Source organism: Falco rusticolus, chromosome 7 (assembly GCF_015220075.1).
Source record: "Falco rusticolus isolate bFalRus1 chromosome 7, bFalRus1.pri, whole genome shotgun sequence".
NCBI classification, from domain to species: domain Eukaryota; kingdom Metazoa; phylum Chordata; class Aves; order Falconiformes; family Falconidae; genus Falco; species Falco rusticolus.
Genome location: NC_051193.1, coordinates 17,914,875 through 17,931,965, shown reverse-complemented (window position 1 = coordinate 17,931,965; position 17,091 = coordinate 17,914,875). Strand labels below are relative to the sequence as shown.

General features: G+C 40.8%; 1 protein-coding gene across 5 annotated transcripts in view; it reads left to right on the top strand.

The window, feature by feature from the left end:
• The first annotated feature begins 2,835 nt into the window (after positions 1 to 2,835).
• CCPG1 (cell cycle progression 1) overlaps positions 2,836 to 17,091 on the top strand; it is a 30,175-nt gene continuing 15,919 nt past the window's right edge. For 2 of the 5 annotated variants that reach the window (XM_037393955.1, XM_037393950.1), the window contains exons 1-5: positions 2,836 to 2,931; positions 7,389 to 7,460; positions 12,554 to 12,668; positions 13,478 to 13,557; positions 13,741 to 13,948. In XM_037393955.1, the coding sequence (XP_037249852.1) occupies positions 7,401 to 7,460; positions 12,554 to 12,668; positions 13,478 to 13,557; positions 13,741 to 13,948 (463 nt within the window). In that variant the 5' untranslated portion in view covers positions 2,836 to 2,931; positions 7,389 to 7,400. The other 3 variants (XM_037393951.1, XM_037393954.1, XM_037393953.1) reach the window with 3 other exon arrangements.

The window sequence follows — 17,091 nt, the reverse complement described above, 5'->3', positions numbered from 1 at the left end:
TGACCCACAAGTGAGTAAGTGTTTTGAAAAGGTTTGATCCAGTGGATGAGAAATACAGGGTACCATCTGTGAGACAGGTGGTGTAGCACCATATTAACTTGAAGCTGTTGTTTCAAACAGTAAAACCTGAGGCTTTGTTAGAGAACCATGGGTCATGAGTGTTGCAGGGGTCAGCATCCAGGAAAACACTGGGTTGCCAGGATTTGTACAGAGGCAGATGAGGAGATAATTTTTGCTCAGTGTTCATATTCGATGGCAGTTTCTCAGCATAAGTCACCTTCCTTCCCTACTAAGGAGACGGATTTTAATTCAGCTTTTCAACTAGCAGGACAAAGCATTTCAAATTTGTTAAATGTTTGTGGTCAGAGCAAATGTTGCTCAAGATGTGTATTGAAATACATGGATGGTGAGGAGTGAGGAACCGAATGACAAACTGACTTTTGACCTTATTTAGTAAACTGTGGACAGGGAGAAATGAATTCATGTTGACTCTGGAGTATAGTAAAAATTGGAATTTTCATCAATTTCTGCATTAGTGATAATCTTGAGCATAGAAAATATCTTAATGCGTGGCAGAAATAATGAAGTGTGGATAATAAAAATATGAATTGAGAGTAAGAAGACAGTGAGGCTTTGTGGGCAGTTTGTTTTGGTTTTGCCTTTGCTTTTTCTAATATCCAGAGATATGTATGCTAAAACAGAGCCTTAAGGAAATGTCCAAATGACTGTACTTCCTCGCTCATGTTCACATGCGTATGTTTTGGGGTTTTTTTCCTCTGTAGGGAGTGAATTAACACATGACAGAAACTTCTTAGTACATTCATGGCAAGTGCTGTAATGCCATATTGATGAGCATGTAGTAAAGCTGCACTGAATAAGGTACCGGCCGTGGGTTTGCTGAGCAAGGTGTCCAAACCCTGCTGTTCTTCAGAGATGCAACAAAATCTTTGTTTCTCAATCTTGAAAGAGATGAAGAAAACACTGAAGTTGCTAGCTTAGATCAAACTCAAGAAATTCTGACTTTTCCTTTACTATGTGTATTCATGAGGCCTGTTGTGTGTGGGATGTTTCCTGCCCCGGTATTAGGGCACTGTTGGGGTGTAGAGGAATTACAGGTAAAGGCAGGTTAATTAACATTGATAATATACAGCTGTGGGCTGGCTTCAGGGGCAGTGGGCTGGCTGATGTGGATAATGTGCAGCTGTGGCTGGTGCCTGCTAAGTAGTTAAATAGCTCTGAGGGGTATGGAAGAGGAGTTCTGGAGGAAGGGAGACCTGGAAGAAGCAGAGGGAGGACAGAGAGAGTGCCTAGGATGTAGGAGAGACAAGGAGAGGCCCTGGGAAAAGCAGGGGGCCCGGATGAGGAGAGGCTGCCTGGAAGAGGAGCCCAGAGAAGGAAGACTCCGGACGCAACAGAGGCAAGAAGCAGGGTGGGCTGGCCTGAAGAGGATAAAAAAAGAGCATGGACAGCAGATGAACTTTTGAAACTTTGTGGGGGATCAGTGGCTGTGCCGGGGCAAGGTGCAGGAACTACTTATTGAAGTTAATCTGGTACGGGATGGTAAAAGCCTTGTTGCAGCCAGATAGTTTTGATAGTGCTACGACATTGGGGCACCGGTCTCAGGGCTTTAGGACGTGCCCTGCGCTGTGGGCTGCAGCGTGCCTGGTGGCCACCGCCTTGCCCCTGCTGGCAAGCGGCTCTCGGGCAAGGCCAGCTTCTCCTGAAGCAGCGCAGCCACAGGCAGCTGATTCCAAGCCCGTGCTGTCAGGACACTTCAAATTAATTAATTCACAATCATCTGAGTTTTTCCACCAGTCCAATACTAGAGGGATCAGCTACTTCTCGTCCATACACCGCGCTTTTTTTTGTGGGTTGAGGTGTTCTTTGGTGGGACGTTGGTTTTGTTGTGTTTTGTGGGTTTTTTTCTTGCTTTTTCTTTCCCTTAGTATGAAGGTTATTTGTGTGTAACAGCTGGTTGTCCCTTCACAGCTGGTTGTCCTGGGGCTGCATCTTCAGGTACCCCCCGTGCTGGTGCTGCAGGTGCCTCTGAGCTCCCTCCCCAAGGGCCTGCCCAGGGCTCTGACCTGCGGAATGAAACTCTGTAACTCAGGGTAAGTTACAAAGCAGGTGTGTTTATTGCGATGCCGGGTGCAAGGGGGGTCGCTCCTCCGAACTTGCACGCCTAGCTGTACTCACAATACGTATTTATACAGTGAAGTTGGCTGGCTCTGCCCAAAGTCTACACCTACTAACTAATTATTGGTTAGTTGCTTTCTCGCTTCAATTTAAAGGTACAGCTCACTTTACAATCACCGGGCATGCTGCCCGCGCGGGGGATGCACTCTCTTCGAGGGGGCCACTGGAGTAGGAGGTCGTGATCTCCCACTACCGCACTTAAGTTTATCCTAGTGTCCTCGAGCCTTAGCACTTCCGCAGTTTTTCTGTTAGCGGTTAGCAGGTCCTTGTCGGAAGGCTGACTGACATTCCTGTGGGGCTCACCTCCATCTGCACCGACTGCCCCCCGAGGCGCCGAGCGGGCCGAGCCCCAGCCCTTCTCCCCAGGCAGCGCGGCCCCTGCCCGCCTGCCGATGGCTCCCGATACCTGTGCAGGCAGTTTGAGGGTTTTCACTGTGTTTTCTCGCGTCAGCGCCCTGACGGCCCGGGCGAGGCCCTGCCGGGTGCCGCGGCGGCCGGGCGGGCCCGACCTCGGCGGCGCGGCGCTGCCGCAGCAGCGGGCGGGCCGGGGCGCGGGGCGCGCCGGGCGCTGTAGGCGGCGGGCGGCGCTGGACTACGCTGGCCAGGGTGCCGCGGGGCGCGGCCGCCTGCGCAGGCGCCGGCGCGGGCGGGCCGGGGTTGTTTTTGACGGCGTCACTGGCGGCGGCAGCCGGCGGCCCCTCGTCTGCGCCGGGCCCCGCCGGGGGCCGCGCTCAGGTGGACGGCGGGGGGGCGAGGGGGCGGCCGGGGTGCGCGGGGGCTGCCCGCGGCGGGGCGCGGGGGCGGGTGACCGGGCGCTGCGGGGCGGGCGGCGCTGGCCCCGTGCCGGCCCCGGACGCTGGCGCTCGCCCACTCCCTGTTCGCGCATCACCTGCCCCGGCCGCGGCTGATGCAAGGGGGCGGCGGGGGAGCCCCGGGACCCCGCGTCTGCCGGGCTGGGAGGCACAGCCCTGGTGGGCTGCGACATACGGTCACGAAGAACGGTACTTTGGGGAGCGCTGGTGCCGCTGGGCAGCGATAACAAACGCGCGGCACCCCCTGCAGTATCGTACGGCTGTAACCGGGCGCTGTGTCTGCCGTGCAGCAAAGCAGCTGCTGCAGAACTGTGAGTTTTTAGCTGGAACGACGGCGCAGCAGGCGCTGAGATCACCCGTCTCTGCCGGTGCCTTGTTGCTCATCCTTGCCAGTGCTTACCGGGGGGTTTAGTCCAGGGAATCCTCTTCCAAGATGGAAAAACTTCGGGGTTTCTTCAGACTGCCGTGGTTACTCCGAGACTGGTATTTATTCTGCTTTGCAGTGGATAAATAGGATGTAGTACCTCGTTGGGTAACTCGGGATTACGTTATCAGCAATGTATATGGCCATAAGCGTTTGCACCTTGTGCTTCTGGCTGGTGTTTCAGGAAGGTTCGGAAAGGAGTTCACAGCTCTGATGCCCCTCCACAGTACACAGGGGTTGAATTCCTCATGTAACGGTGTTTATTTTATCTCAATAGAAATTTAAAAGGCGCTGTCACTGAGTGTAGGGCGTTTGTGGGCCTACAGTCAGTTTGCATTGAAACTGAAGCACAGAAGAACTTAAACTGTAACTTTCTTTTGAAAAATGGTGGCAATGCTGATACCTAGTGAGAAGCCAAACCGGTGATGTTGTGTGGATGGGCCCGTTTTTCTGTTTTTCAATCTTTTGGCTTCACCTGACATACAGGAGATGCTGAATACTGTGCTGTATCCTCCACTTATCCCAGATGTTACTGGACTAGCATCCATTAGCATTGTTTTGATTTATTAAGAAGTTTGCAGGCTTCATGTCTGTTCAATTGCTGCTCAAAGCTACTTTTTAAAAATAGCTTCCATTCAGGAAGATGGTGCCAACTTATCCAGCACCTTTGGGCTGGTAGGAAAAGTCACTGGTTCTTAGTGGGTCTCTGTCGTTTGGTGGTGGACAATACCAGCTGGTGAGGATACTGTGAGTAGGTCGGTTTAGCCATTGGGCTCACATTAATCTTCTGTATTTCAGTTAAGGGACCGGATTTGACCTCAGATTTAGTTATGACTGTGTATATGTTATTGATCTTTTACAGGAATATGGTGTTTAGCTTGATGGTTTAGGAACACTTTACCTAGGTATTTTTCTATTAAAGCTTTTTAGGCTGTTTTGCTCTTTTAGATGTAATTAATTATAATTAATAAAATGCTTTACTTTTGATAACTGTTTTACACATGTATATACGTTTGCTGAATGTGCTTGTAGGAATATAGTGACCCTAGAGATGCCCTTCAGTCTGATGCCATGTTATCTATCATAATTTTGATAAATTTAGCAGCTCTATCCATAAACCTCAATGATTTTGTGATTGCTATTTACTATTCCATTCTTTTTCTTGATATTAAAAACTTTTCTGTTTTGGAGATTGATCACCTGTATGCAGTTATATATGCAGTATTAGTATAATATTCTGATTGAACACAAGATAAATAACTTTTAACTCGAGACCATTTATCAAAGCCAGCAAGTAATAGAAAATGATTATTGTCTGCCTGTTCCTCTGTTGTTTGGTTTTTTTAATATTTTTTGTTTATGTTGATACCCACGTAGTTAGGTCCTGAAGCTTTTGTTTGGGAAGACAGATGTTTAATGATTTGTGGAGCCTGAAGCCGCGGTTATGTGTTCAGTAGAATTGGTTTTGTGCAGTGCTCAGTCACCTGTCAGTCTGTGATTTGGATGGAGAGGGAGGACAGGATAGCATTTAAGTTGTTAGACAGGGCCAAAGATGAAGTGCTGAGTGAGCTAGAGGAAGACAGATGTTATAATGTCCAGTGCAGAATCTGCTCTTAAGTCTTGCCCTTTCAAAACTTGTAAATGCACTTGTATCAAGAGATTTTCATTAGGGTGTTTTATTTTTTGGTTGTTGTTGGTTTGGTGTTTTTTGTTTTTTGGTTTTTTTTTTGGGGGGGGAGGCGCAGAATCCTATTAAAGGGTTTGCATTAGGTGATTTCATTGTTTTTCATCTAGCACTGAGATGCACTAAAACTTGAATTGCTGTAATTCTGAAACCACAGCCTGAATCTCTTCCACAGCGGAGATCAGACCCTAGTAAGGACTGAGTAGCTGCCTGCACTGTATTTGCCCCAAACTATTTTTTATGGTTACGCAAAAGGCTTGGTTTTCAGTGACAATAAATTTTGTACTTTTACGATCGCTTTATTCACTGAACTGTAGAATAATTAAATGGGGAATGTTTTTATGCTGAAAAGACTTCTTAAAAGATAATTTCAGATCACTAGTACAGTTCTTGCAACATAGCCAGTGATGTTTCCGATAGGTGGCAAGTTCTAGTGCCGGGAGTTACCTTCCTCTAAAGGAATGCTGTTGCTGAGTGCCTGATCAAATTCAAAATTTAATGACAGCAAGCAGATGTTATGTCTCATGAGAACGCTGGAACACAGTCTTTGCCATTTGGGCATTTGTTGTTTTGATGATTGAAGTAGTATGATTTCAAAAAGATAATGATTTAAACAAAATGTTGATGATTGCATACAGTATGATTTTAAAAAAGCCCACAAACAACCCAAAACAACACATATACGCCTCCCAACCCTGATGTTCCCTAGCTGAGATTCCAGGGAAAGCACTAATGAATGAATAAAAAGATCTGAAGGAAAATGCCAACCATATTTTTATATATATATGTATATATATGGCTTTATAATAAATGGAAATCCAGTTTCTCTCAAAGTTTGATACCTAAGTTGATTGATTGTGAATATTTTTGCTTTATAAACTGTGGTTGTGATTGTCATCATTGCATTTTTCAGAGAGGAACCCCCAAATATGTTAGTTGAAGTCAATGAGGAAGTGTTGTATTAGCAAAACATAGGATAACTACTATAATGCTGAGATATGAGACGAATGTTTACTGTATTTTGTAAGTAACTTTAAATGGAATCGGAAGTTTTGTGTTTTGTTGTGCAAATTAATAGCCACACTGGTATATTCAGATGTTCTAATTCAAGGGGTGTGTGTATTTTCTGTGTTAACAAACTGGGAGTAAAGACAGGGTGGATAATAGAGAGTAAATAAATTTAAACAAATCAGTAAGAACACAGAGAAAGCACCTGAGGTAACTAAGGGTGGGAAATAAAGCAGCTGTCTGAAGTTCTCAGAACTCTCTGCATTGTCAGCATAATTGTTGTTTTATAGAAGCTTCATTGATCCATGGTTTCTTTTGCTGTTTTATTACATTGGATGCAAAACTCAACACAATTGATTGGACATTGTTCTATTTGGGGGATTTTTTTGTTTTTACCCCCAAGATAAATCCTATAGTAAATTTTATTTAACAACTTGATATAGTTTCATTTTAAGGAAAAAAGAAATGGATTAAATTTCTTCTTAGTTTTTCTGTTACATAAGAACTTAAAAAAAATAATCTTGAGTGTGTAACAATAATGAATACTCTGTATTCTTCGTACAGGAGAAAAAATAAACAGGCAACTGCAGCAAGCAGACTGTTTCCTGAAAATAGCAACCAAAGTAATCCAGTGGTATTGTAAGAAGTAAAATTTGTACTTCAGGGTTTTTTGTTCTGTTTTTGTACTCTCCAGGTACTCTCTCAGTGTTCTTCAGAATCAGTATATTTGAGAGCACTTGAAAGGAGTCAAAGAAATATGAACCGGTGTTTTGCCTAGCAGTTGAAGAGAGAATTAGTTCCAAAAGATCCTAACTTGTGTCTTCTCAAAAAACCCACGGTGTTGTTCTTGAATCAACTGTAGTTCCTGTGCATGTAACGAGGCAGAGAAGACTTTATCTACTGAAAATGTCTTAAACATGGTGCTACAGAATATTTTAGGTTTGATTATTGATTTATTGGCTAGCCTTGTGTGTGTTTTTAGCTAGTGTAAGGAGCTTTTTGACTGGTTGAAATAGGTGTGTACCTAGCAAAACCTTATTTGCTCCAAGTATAAAAAAGATAATAGGGAATATGTACAAAATAATATATTTTCTTTCTAATATTTTATTCTTTTTTTTTTTTAATTCCAGAATAATAGTTTGTGAGTTAGTGTAGTGTTCTTTAATGTCATGATTTGGATTAGTCTGCTTGCTTTGTTTGTTTTTTTTCAAGAACGGTGAAGTTACATATCTTGCGTGTTAAAAGAATCTACTTTTGCTTGCAGTGTGCTTTGAAAATGTCTGAAAACTCCAGTGACAGTGACTCATCTTGTGGCTGGACTGTCATCAATCATGAGGTACGCAATTTCAAATTAATAAAGTTCTGTCAGGTTTAAGACTAGCCATATACAGTAAAATATTATTTCAACTTTGTAGTTCTTGTGTTGCATAGATCTTGCATATCAACAGGGAATATAGAGGAGAGATTTAGTTTTACAGTTTTTTTTCTTTATAAAGGTGTGTATCCTGTGCTATAACTGATATAAGTTTTGTTATTTAAAAGAATAATTTTTTTCTACAAAGGTTTTAGTTTGAAGAACTGCCAGAAAGCTAGTGAGATGCTCCCCTCTGTTCTGTCTTCCCTGAAGACATTGACATTCTATGTAATTTGTCTGTTGTTGCTAATATATTTCTTCTTTTCCTTTCAATTCCTGTGCCCCGGCCCGCACCCCCCCCCTCCAAAAAAAAATAAATTGTTGGGAATAATGGGCAGGAAAAATACCTCATGCAGAAGGGAATGATTCCATTGATTCCATGATTTCTCCAGGACTTTTCTACCACTAATGTGTCTGATCCTAGCTTCAACAGTTACTGCTTAGGAACAGCCCACTGTCCTTACATTCTTTCTTTTTTATTGCGAAAAAATAGGATAGAGGCAAGTTTATAGTCGATGACTGGAATATTAGAAGAAGGCATTTTCAAGGCTTATGCAAATGCTACAGTTTGTACATAACTGACTGCTTTTGTTCCAGGCTGGAATAGGCTCTGTCTTTGAATTGAGCTTCTGAGCTCAGGAGGTTGAGGGCTGCCATAAAGACGTCTGTGAGAGATGCTGCCTCTAATCTTCTGTAATTCCTCGCCTGGTGTATGGATGCATAGGCTGTTTGGAGAAAGATGCACATGCATCTATTGGGTCTTATTTGTATGACTTAAAGCACTTTCATTTGTGCGGAATTCTGCGTTGAAAAGGAAAGATACGGGGGGAGTTTGGAGGGTCTGGGATCTCCAAAAACAAGTTTTGCAAAGACTGGTTGGGAATTCTTGGGAAGGGTTACGTTACAGAGAGTATGTAGTTATATATTCCATACTTAAGATGCTGAATTTTTCCTAGGCTTTCTTGCCTCAAATTGGGGAAGCTATAGTGAGCAAAGAAGTGCCAACATTTGACTAGGTTTATTGGGAAATGAAGGTGATGGGAGAGCAGGGCAGCTCTCTGTACTGTAAGGTCAGGAATGAGAATTGTAGCCATTTCTGTGATACGTGAGAGCTTGCTGTACTTGTGCTTGAAGGCTGAGAGGCTTGGACATGGGTGAGAATTTTGAAGTGACTTTCTTTTGTGTTTTCCAGGGACACGCAGGAGCTTTTAGTATGAGTTCTTTGCAATTCATGTTGGAATTCTGGGTTTCCTTGGCCCTATTTTTCAGACAGGAGAGCACAGGGCATGAAATGTGTAGAAATAACCTGGATGTTGGCACCTTGTGGAGGAGGAATTCCTGTGGCAGTGCAGGACTGAGTTAGTGGCAGCAACTAAGAGATTTTTTTTTTCTATTAGGCAAACTGTCATTGAAGAGGTATTTTCCATAAGGAAATACATAAAAGCAATCTAATTATTCTGTAAGGAAGTTGTAATGGTAGATTGTGTGGCAGCAGGTGGAAAAAGCCAAGAGACTGTGTGCAAGGAAAAAAAGCTGTTCTTCATTCAAAATATTTGTTGCCTTTGAAGCCCTTTTCAGTTGCTGTGTGGAGCTCTATTAAATATGTATGACTTCAGTTGTGTTTCTGTTCATCTTTTGATCTCTGCTATAGTTTCGTTTGTTAGGAATACTTTTATTTGGGATAAAATGCTGGAATTCCTTCATTCTTTGTTCAAGTCTTGGGGTATAGGTAGTTGTAAAGTCACTATTACGTTTGTGTAGCCCTGGTTTGTGTGTTTGTGTTTCCTGTCTTCTGATTGACTAGTTGTATAAAGTGACAGTAACTTCATTAAGACATGAGTAAATTTTAATTCCTAGTAGAAAAAAGCTGGAGACAAAAGAAAAAAAGTCAAGCGATGAAAGGTCTGTTGGGATGGGCTTTGTTGCTGCCTAGGTGTCTACAGGGTAGGCTTCTGAATCTCTCATAGTTTCTAAGTTTGCATTGTATAGATTAAATCAATACAATCAATGGAAGTCTGGAGAGCGGTAATTCTTATGCTAAGGTCAACACTTATTTGATCAAATGATTTGCTGTCTTGATTCCACTGACTGTATTGATTGTAAAGGTGCCTTCAGCAATTTGCTCAGGTGTAGATGCTTGAAGTTAGGTAAGGTTAATGTTTGATCTTACTTTCCCCTGGCAGTGAACAGCACAGGCTTAAGTTGCTCGGAGGCTCTGCCTATTGGTGTGGACCTCCGGGATGCTTTTTTCCTTTAGTCCTCAGGATTTTTTTATCTCTCCAGATCTTGGCTGATGTGTGGGTGTAGTATGGTTTGAGGTTGTTTTGTTTTGTTGTGGGTTTGTGGTTTTTTTTAGTTATTTAGCGTTGTCTTGTAAACTGAGCAGGTTATTGAGACAGAATCCTCAGAGCAAATGGGTTAACTGTTTTCCTGGAATGACACTTACATATTGCCTGGCTATATTTTCTTGTTGCCTGCCCCAGAACGTTTTTGAGGAACGATATTTGAGATGTTTCATTCATAGGAGGAAAACAGGAAAAAATGGGAAGAGATCATGGCTAGTGATCAGCTGTTTGTCCTTCACTGCATGCTCTCCTATTTGTGGATTATAATGAAAATCTGGGTAATTTGAAAGGCAAGCTTCTGATTGTACTGAAGTCTTCAAGGTACAGTCCAGTTTCAAAAGCGCAAGAGATGTGGTTTGTAGCTTATAAATACTGGGCCGTGGTTACATTTCTGTGGGCAGCAAGGTGGCATTTAAGAGATGATTAAAACTTCTTTTCCTTTTGGGTTGGATGGCAGGTTGGGAATCCTGTCACTAAGGGAGAAGCAGTAAACTCACTCCAGTCCTCAAGGCCAGGTGGGATACAGGAGCACACAGTTTGCTGGACTTTACAGACTTCAAAGTGGAAGGATTTAGGAGCTGGCTGCAACAGTTGGCTTATTCAGCTGTGAATTGCAGACTGTTTTCATACTTGGGATGGTTATTTTATACTGTAACTGAAAAAAAATTATGCAGTCTAAATAAGTTAACGTAACACAAGGTTATTGGAGGGCAGGGGTTTGTCTAGCCAAAGCAGAAGAGATTTCTGTGGTGTAGAGATTTGGTGTTCCCAGTTATTCTTCCCTAATTAAAAGAAATAAAATAATTCTGCTCAGGATGGGAAAAAACTTTTGTTTAAGAGCTTCCATTGTGGGCATTCTCCTGGTAAGACAGCTTTGAATCTGAGTATGAAGAAGGTGGAATGAATGGGACAGCGAGATACCCTTCACACACTCGTTACCCAGGGAGGGGGTGACGTGCAGACTACTGTGTAATTCAGGGAAATGATCTGGATAATCAGGAAAGGGATAGAGCTAAGGATTAGGCAGATTTGGAATACTGCAGTAGTACTTTCTCATGTATTATGGCGACCTGCATAGATGATGACACAACAGAATCAGTTTCTGGATTTGTTTCATCATTTACAAAGGCCCTGAGTTAAGAGGGGCCAGAGATGGCAGTGGGCTGGGTTGTGGTTGCAGAGAGCTGACAGCTGTGCATGCTGCATTTGGTATTTTAGTTAAAACTTCAACCTGTTTTCAGCTATATTCCTGATGTTTGTCTTGTTTTGCAGCCTGGGCAACCTGAATTTTTGTTACTCTTTGCTCTCTTTCTTCTTCACAGCTTAAGAAACAGAAGTAATGGTTCTATTAAAACAGAGGACAATTGTCACAGAATAAATCTATGTACCTGCCTATAAAACCCAACCATGCAACCCCCCCCAAAGAGTTTTATATTTTCATTCCTGAGATTTCACTCAGATTTCAATATGTTACTTAGGAGTAGTGAATTTCTGCAATACATTTGAGACTAAAATTGTGATACTTTTATAGTCAAAAGAAAAAAACCCTGCCAACTGTCAAATTGCTAAAGCAGGTAATTTTTGCAGCCTTTTAAAAAGGAACAGAACTTTGTAATGTGATTGTAGAATATAGCTTAAGCAACTCTTTCTGAGGTGTCTAATCTTCCTGAAGTACAGTCTCCTCTTAAAAATGAAAGCATGCATGTTTGCTTGAGCCCTGAAATGAGGCATCTAGGGAAACTGATCTGGAAGTATTACTACTACTGTAATTTCACACCTGCTGTTGCAAAAATAACTATCTCTGTTTACAAAAACAGCTCAAGTTATTTATGGATCGGAGTGACTTAGTATTTTTCAGTTAAGGTTTTGCATGTTTCTGGTTCTCTAATAATGTTGTATTCCATCAGTTCTTTTAAACAAAGATTACAATATGAAGATTTAAAACGTAGAGCTGTCAACTCTATTGCTCGACTTTAGTGCCCTGCAGTGTCCAAGTGTTTATCTTCAGCGTCTGATTTGCTCTGAGGTTGTTGCTGACTGGCAGCTGACTGATAGCTAAGGCTTCTCTCTGGATTAAAGAAATTCAATTTAGAGACTGTGTAAATACTTGTTTTCCTGGTGTCAGAGATGTACTACTATTAAATCAGCCATTCAAGTTTGCTTGTAGTAGTAGTACTTCCCAGGGTTCATGGTGGTACTCTTGGAAGCTCCTCTTTGGGGAGGGTGTGTGTATTTACAAACAATTCATGGACATGTGTGCAAGAACTAGATCCCATATTCAAACTCATTTGACAACCTCCTCTGTTTCTCTGTATTATATTTATAAATAGGTCTATTGAAGCTAATAGAAAATTGTAATTTTAAATACTTAGCATAGTTGTTAACTGATGCCTAAATTGCACCCTCCCCTCTGCCCCGAATTGCCGTCCTCTGCCTTTTTTCAATCGTGATCATAAGTACTAAACAGTAACAGTTGTTACCCTCTAGGTAATTACCTGATTACTTGGGTTTGATCTTGCTTTTCTTTGCTTAAAATCTTAATCCATTTTAAAGGTTATTGTTCTCTTCTGTTTTTGTCTTAATTTCTGTTTTCTTTGTAACCCTTTCTTTCTGCTTTACGGATGGAAACCCCAATAACTGTGATGTCTGTTTAAAACTCTTAAACTCCAGGGTTCTGACATAGAGACAGTGATTTCAGAAAATGGAAGCACAAATGATAACCACGAGTTTGTTTCGGAAGAATATGTTTCTTTGCAAGAAGAGGAGCAACCAATTGATTTGCAAGGTAAGACAGAGGAGCAGTTCCATAAAACAGGTAAGTATCTGTTGTAGCATTAGCACAAAATGAATATTTTTAATAAAGTTTGTATACTATGTAGGCCTCTGTCAAAGTACTTGCTTCATCAGTGTTACAGAAAATATTCAGTCATTGACTTCATAAAAGTATTTTTTCTTGAAATAGTTGAAATCAGCAGTATGTCTTTTATTTTGTCAATACCTTAGATGTGCTCCAGAATAGTATGCACTGGTGTTGCTGGAGATAGTTTATAGAGGTGCTGTTGAAAAAAGAAGTATTCCTTAACATCATTAGGTCAAGTAAGAGTAATTTGGAAGGGACCATCAATGCTTTTACACCTAAAAAATTACATTGTGGCACTGTTAGCATTTCTTGATTTGGAAGTGTAAGCCTGGTGCATATTAACATAATGAAGATCCTTCCACTTACTTTAATTGCTAAATTTATTACTCAGTATGAGAATACAGATGTGACAGCTTCAGTGTGCAGTTGACTAAATTTGAACTTGGCCATGTTTGGTTGGTTTTTATCTGACTGTGCTTTTTGTTTACAGGTTACTTGCATTATGGCCAGAATGAGCATTTGAATTTAAATATCCTTCAAAACGTTGCATTACATAATGGCAAATTAGGTTCTGATGTTTGTTAGAGGGATATTTTAGAAAACCTTCCCTGATATGAGTAGACAACAGAAATCTGTTACAATTTTACATATTTTAATATTATATGGGAATGGACATAGTTTGTGTTTACTGGCTTTAATGCCATGTTTGTTCTGTCCTCTTTTAATTTACACAGCTCAGTGCAACAATGATGAAGAGACACCAGTAGTAGATAATACTCTCTCTGCTTCTGAGGAAACTCAGACAGTTCCAGAGGTAAATTATGTTATATTATACAGAAGCATCTATGAGCCCCATCTGACAATGCTAAGCAATGTTGTGAAAGCGTTGAAATATACAGATTTTTTCCTTTTTTTGAAGCATTGAGTTCTTGCTATTTTTAAAAATGACTTCATTTTGTATGTATCTGAGTAAATTTTACATTGTCCATTTCCTTAGAGAAAGAAAAGAAAAACCCCTGATGACGGGTCCTGTATTGGAACTATTAGTGATGATTCTGACATTGTTACACTTGAAACTCCAAAACTAGAAGAAACTCAAAGTCACGAGGAAGCTCCTGCTGATGGTGAAGAAGCTCCAAGTTCAGAGGATTTTAATATGGGTTCCTCCTCGAGCAGTCAGTATGCATTTTCCCATATAGAAACTGGTAAGAGCAATAAATTACTGAGCAACTCTGCAAAAATGTCACTAGGGAAAAAAAGCCAAAACCAGAAAACCTTTGTTTAGGGAACCTTCTTTGTGTGGAGAGGGGAAAAAATTGGTCTTGTTCAATACATGTCCAAGTATTTGCTGTCTCTAGGACAACTCCAGTTGCCCTAACTCGAAAATTTGTCCAAATATGTCTTCAGTCTTCTTATTTGAAAGTGTTCTCTCCCATTGTGTATTCACTATTCTAAATAAGAAGTAGTAAATTTCTAGCATATTTTTGAGAATTAAAATTACTTTCAGTGCATAGAATAATTGCCAAGACAAAACCTACAATGTTTTGGGATTTTATAGAGTTGGCGTAAGTAACCAGCAACTGGGAGAGAATTGACTTTTTGGGACCATGAGGACTAATAGCAGCATGAGTACAAAAACTTGTGCTTACTTTCATAGCTATGTTAGAATATATATATTTGGGTGTTTTAAGATACTCCCAGTACTTGGCAGAAATACGGAATGAGTGATATTCAGGTGGAAGGATATGAATATTTGGCCAATTAAAAACAAAACAAAAAAACCCAACCCCAACAAACTGAAACAAAAAACTTTCCCTGTTGTGTTATTCTTCTCTAGTTCTCTGGTCTTCCTTTTAATTTTTTTTTGGCTGCTTATTTGTTATCTTTTCTCTTTATTCTCTATAACACTTCCGTGTTGGTGATTTTTACTTTTCAAACTAAGTTTATTGCAAGAGTTTTTTCTTAAAATACTGGTTTATCTTAGTGTTAGAATAAAGCGGCATTAAATGTTCATGTATCTGTGTAGTATCCATTGGAATCTGAAGATGACAGCTTAGCATCTGATCATGACTAGTGATGATTTGTAACGAAGATGTTGCCTTCTCTAAGTCTTCTGGATGGCTTGATTTTTAATGTAAAATTTAGTTGATTTTCAGTTTTGTTTTAGGGCTGAGTTCTAAAAGTGCTTTTTTCCCCCCCCCCCCTATGTTTTTGTACACAAAGTCAGTTGGCTGGAGAAGCTGAGGAAGATTCCTGGTTGTGTAAGGGGATGGGGAAATGAGGTGAAAGAGCATGTGTCTCACAGTCTTCCTTTCCAAGGTGGTGTGATTAAATTTGATCAGCTTCTGTAAAGCTGATTGCTTATGGATTGCATGGAGTGTTCTTAAAATTATCAGTAACAATCTGTCTTGATTGTATAGTAGCAATATTCCAAACAGAAGCTGACAGCCAGTCCTCGCTGAGGAATTTTGCTAAGCTGTCAGTGTTTTATTTGCTTTTTTGAAATATGGTAAGCTTACATGTAAATTTGGAATGGGCATCAGTAAGCTTTGTAATACATTTTAATGTGTATGCTTGGCCATTTAAATGAATGGTTCTTGTTGGATTCCAGATTCATGTGTGACTGGCAAAAAGAATGTCTTCCTTCTAACTTAAGCTGATTTCAGCCTGGTCTTTAGTGGTGTGCATTTGATTGACCAAGTAGTACAGAAGATGTCTGGGGTACTTCTGCATTTATTTTAAATGCCAAAGTTTTAGCTGTCAAAACTTTCATGCCACTTTTTGGCAGTGGAGATCTTTGCTATCCATTTCCTGTTCAGTTTTCTGTTGTGCTGGAAAATGAAGAGCTTCAGATTTTGCTAATGTAGATACTAAAACATCCTACAAGGATTTTTCTGCCACTTCTACTTGCAGACCAATTCCTGTTTTGGGCTGTCTTCACTGCGTAAACAGAAATGTTTTTAATATTGCTTCATGAATGAAGTGAACTAGCAGAAGCGCTCATGTACTGAGCTAAACCTCATCTAGGCTTGAGTCGTACCTATGCAGAAACATCAAAGAAAACCGTATTCTTAATCGACATTGCTACTTCCCCTAGTTTTCTAGTGTAGACCTGACACTTCCAAATCATAGCAGAAATTAGAATTTTGGACTGCTATTGTGGTCATGCTTTGTTTCACTTGTACTCCTTTTTATCCTGTGAATAATTGTTCAGAGTACAGCTTTGTACTGAATTCTTACAGCAGCTGTAAGGCAGCTGTAAGCTGCCTGAAAGTGTAATACTGTTGACAACTTGCCAGTAAGTGCTTATAAATGGCTCTTAAGTGTCTTACAGCTTTTTTTCTCTTTGCTTTCTGATTGTCTGTTTTTTTTCCCTTTCCTATTCTTTGCTGTCCAGTGTATATCAAAGAGTTCCCCATTTGTCTAGAAGCAGCTTGTTCCTTAATCACTTTTGTATTCCACATGCGTAAGCTTCTTTTGGTTGTTGAAAAAACCCTAAAAAAAACCCCAAATAAACCGTAATAACACCTGTCTTACATATGTCTGGTATAATCCTTTATAATGTCTGACCTCTGCAATTTAGTGAAAATACCTCTGTCCTGACTTAATTTCTGAATGCTTGTATTTGGGAAAGTATGCATCTGCTTAAATGACTGATTCTAAAATAGTGTCCTTTTTTGCCAAGCTATATGAATTCATTTACTAATCTGCATGTCAAGTCGTGGTTGAAGTGATTTGTCTTTATTGCAATGTCTGCTTGGTCAGTCTGGTTTGACTAATTGACTCAAATGGATTTGTTTTTTAGTAAGAGGGGAAGTTACCTTTCATTGTCTGACGTGATGCTTGTCCGTGGAGTCAGAAATTAGACATGTATTCCAGATACTAATTGGTAATCTTTCCTGGGGTTGATGCAATCAATTCTGTTAAGTTGGAATTTGCTTTAAATGAAGAATCTTAATTGGTAACGCTTTTTATAGACAATGGCTAGCACTGCTTGGCATTCTTGTCTGTTCAGCGACGTGTGCGTGGCTTCGCTCAAACTATTTTTGGTTGTGAAACGTTCAAGGCCAGTAACTGTATTTATACTTTCACGTTTGAGTGATGATCTCTGGTATGAGAATGAACAACCGTATTTCTAGAAGGGGCATTAGCATTGTGTAATTGCAGGCATCAGATTTAGTGTCCGAGCAGGAACACTTTGTCATGTGCTAGAGGCTTCATTGATCACATTAAATCTATTTCAGGCATGTGAATTAGGTACGTGAACATACTTGAAAGCTGCTTTTTCACCCTGATGCTGCTCACCCTTGATATTGCCTTACACTGGAAAACGATGCTTTCAAAGGAA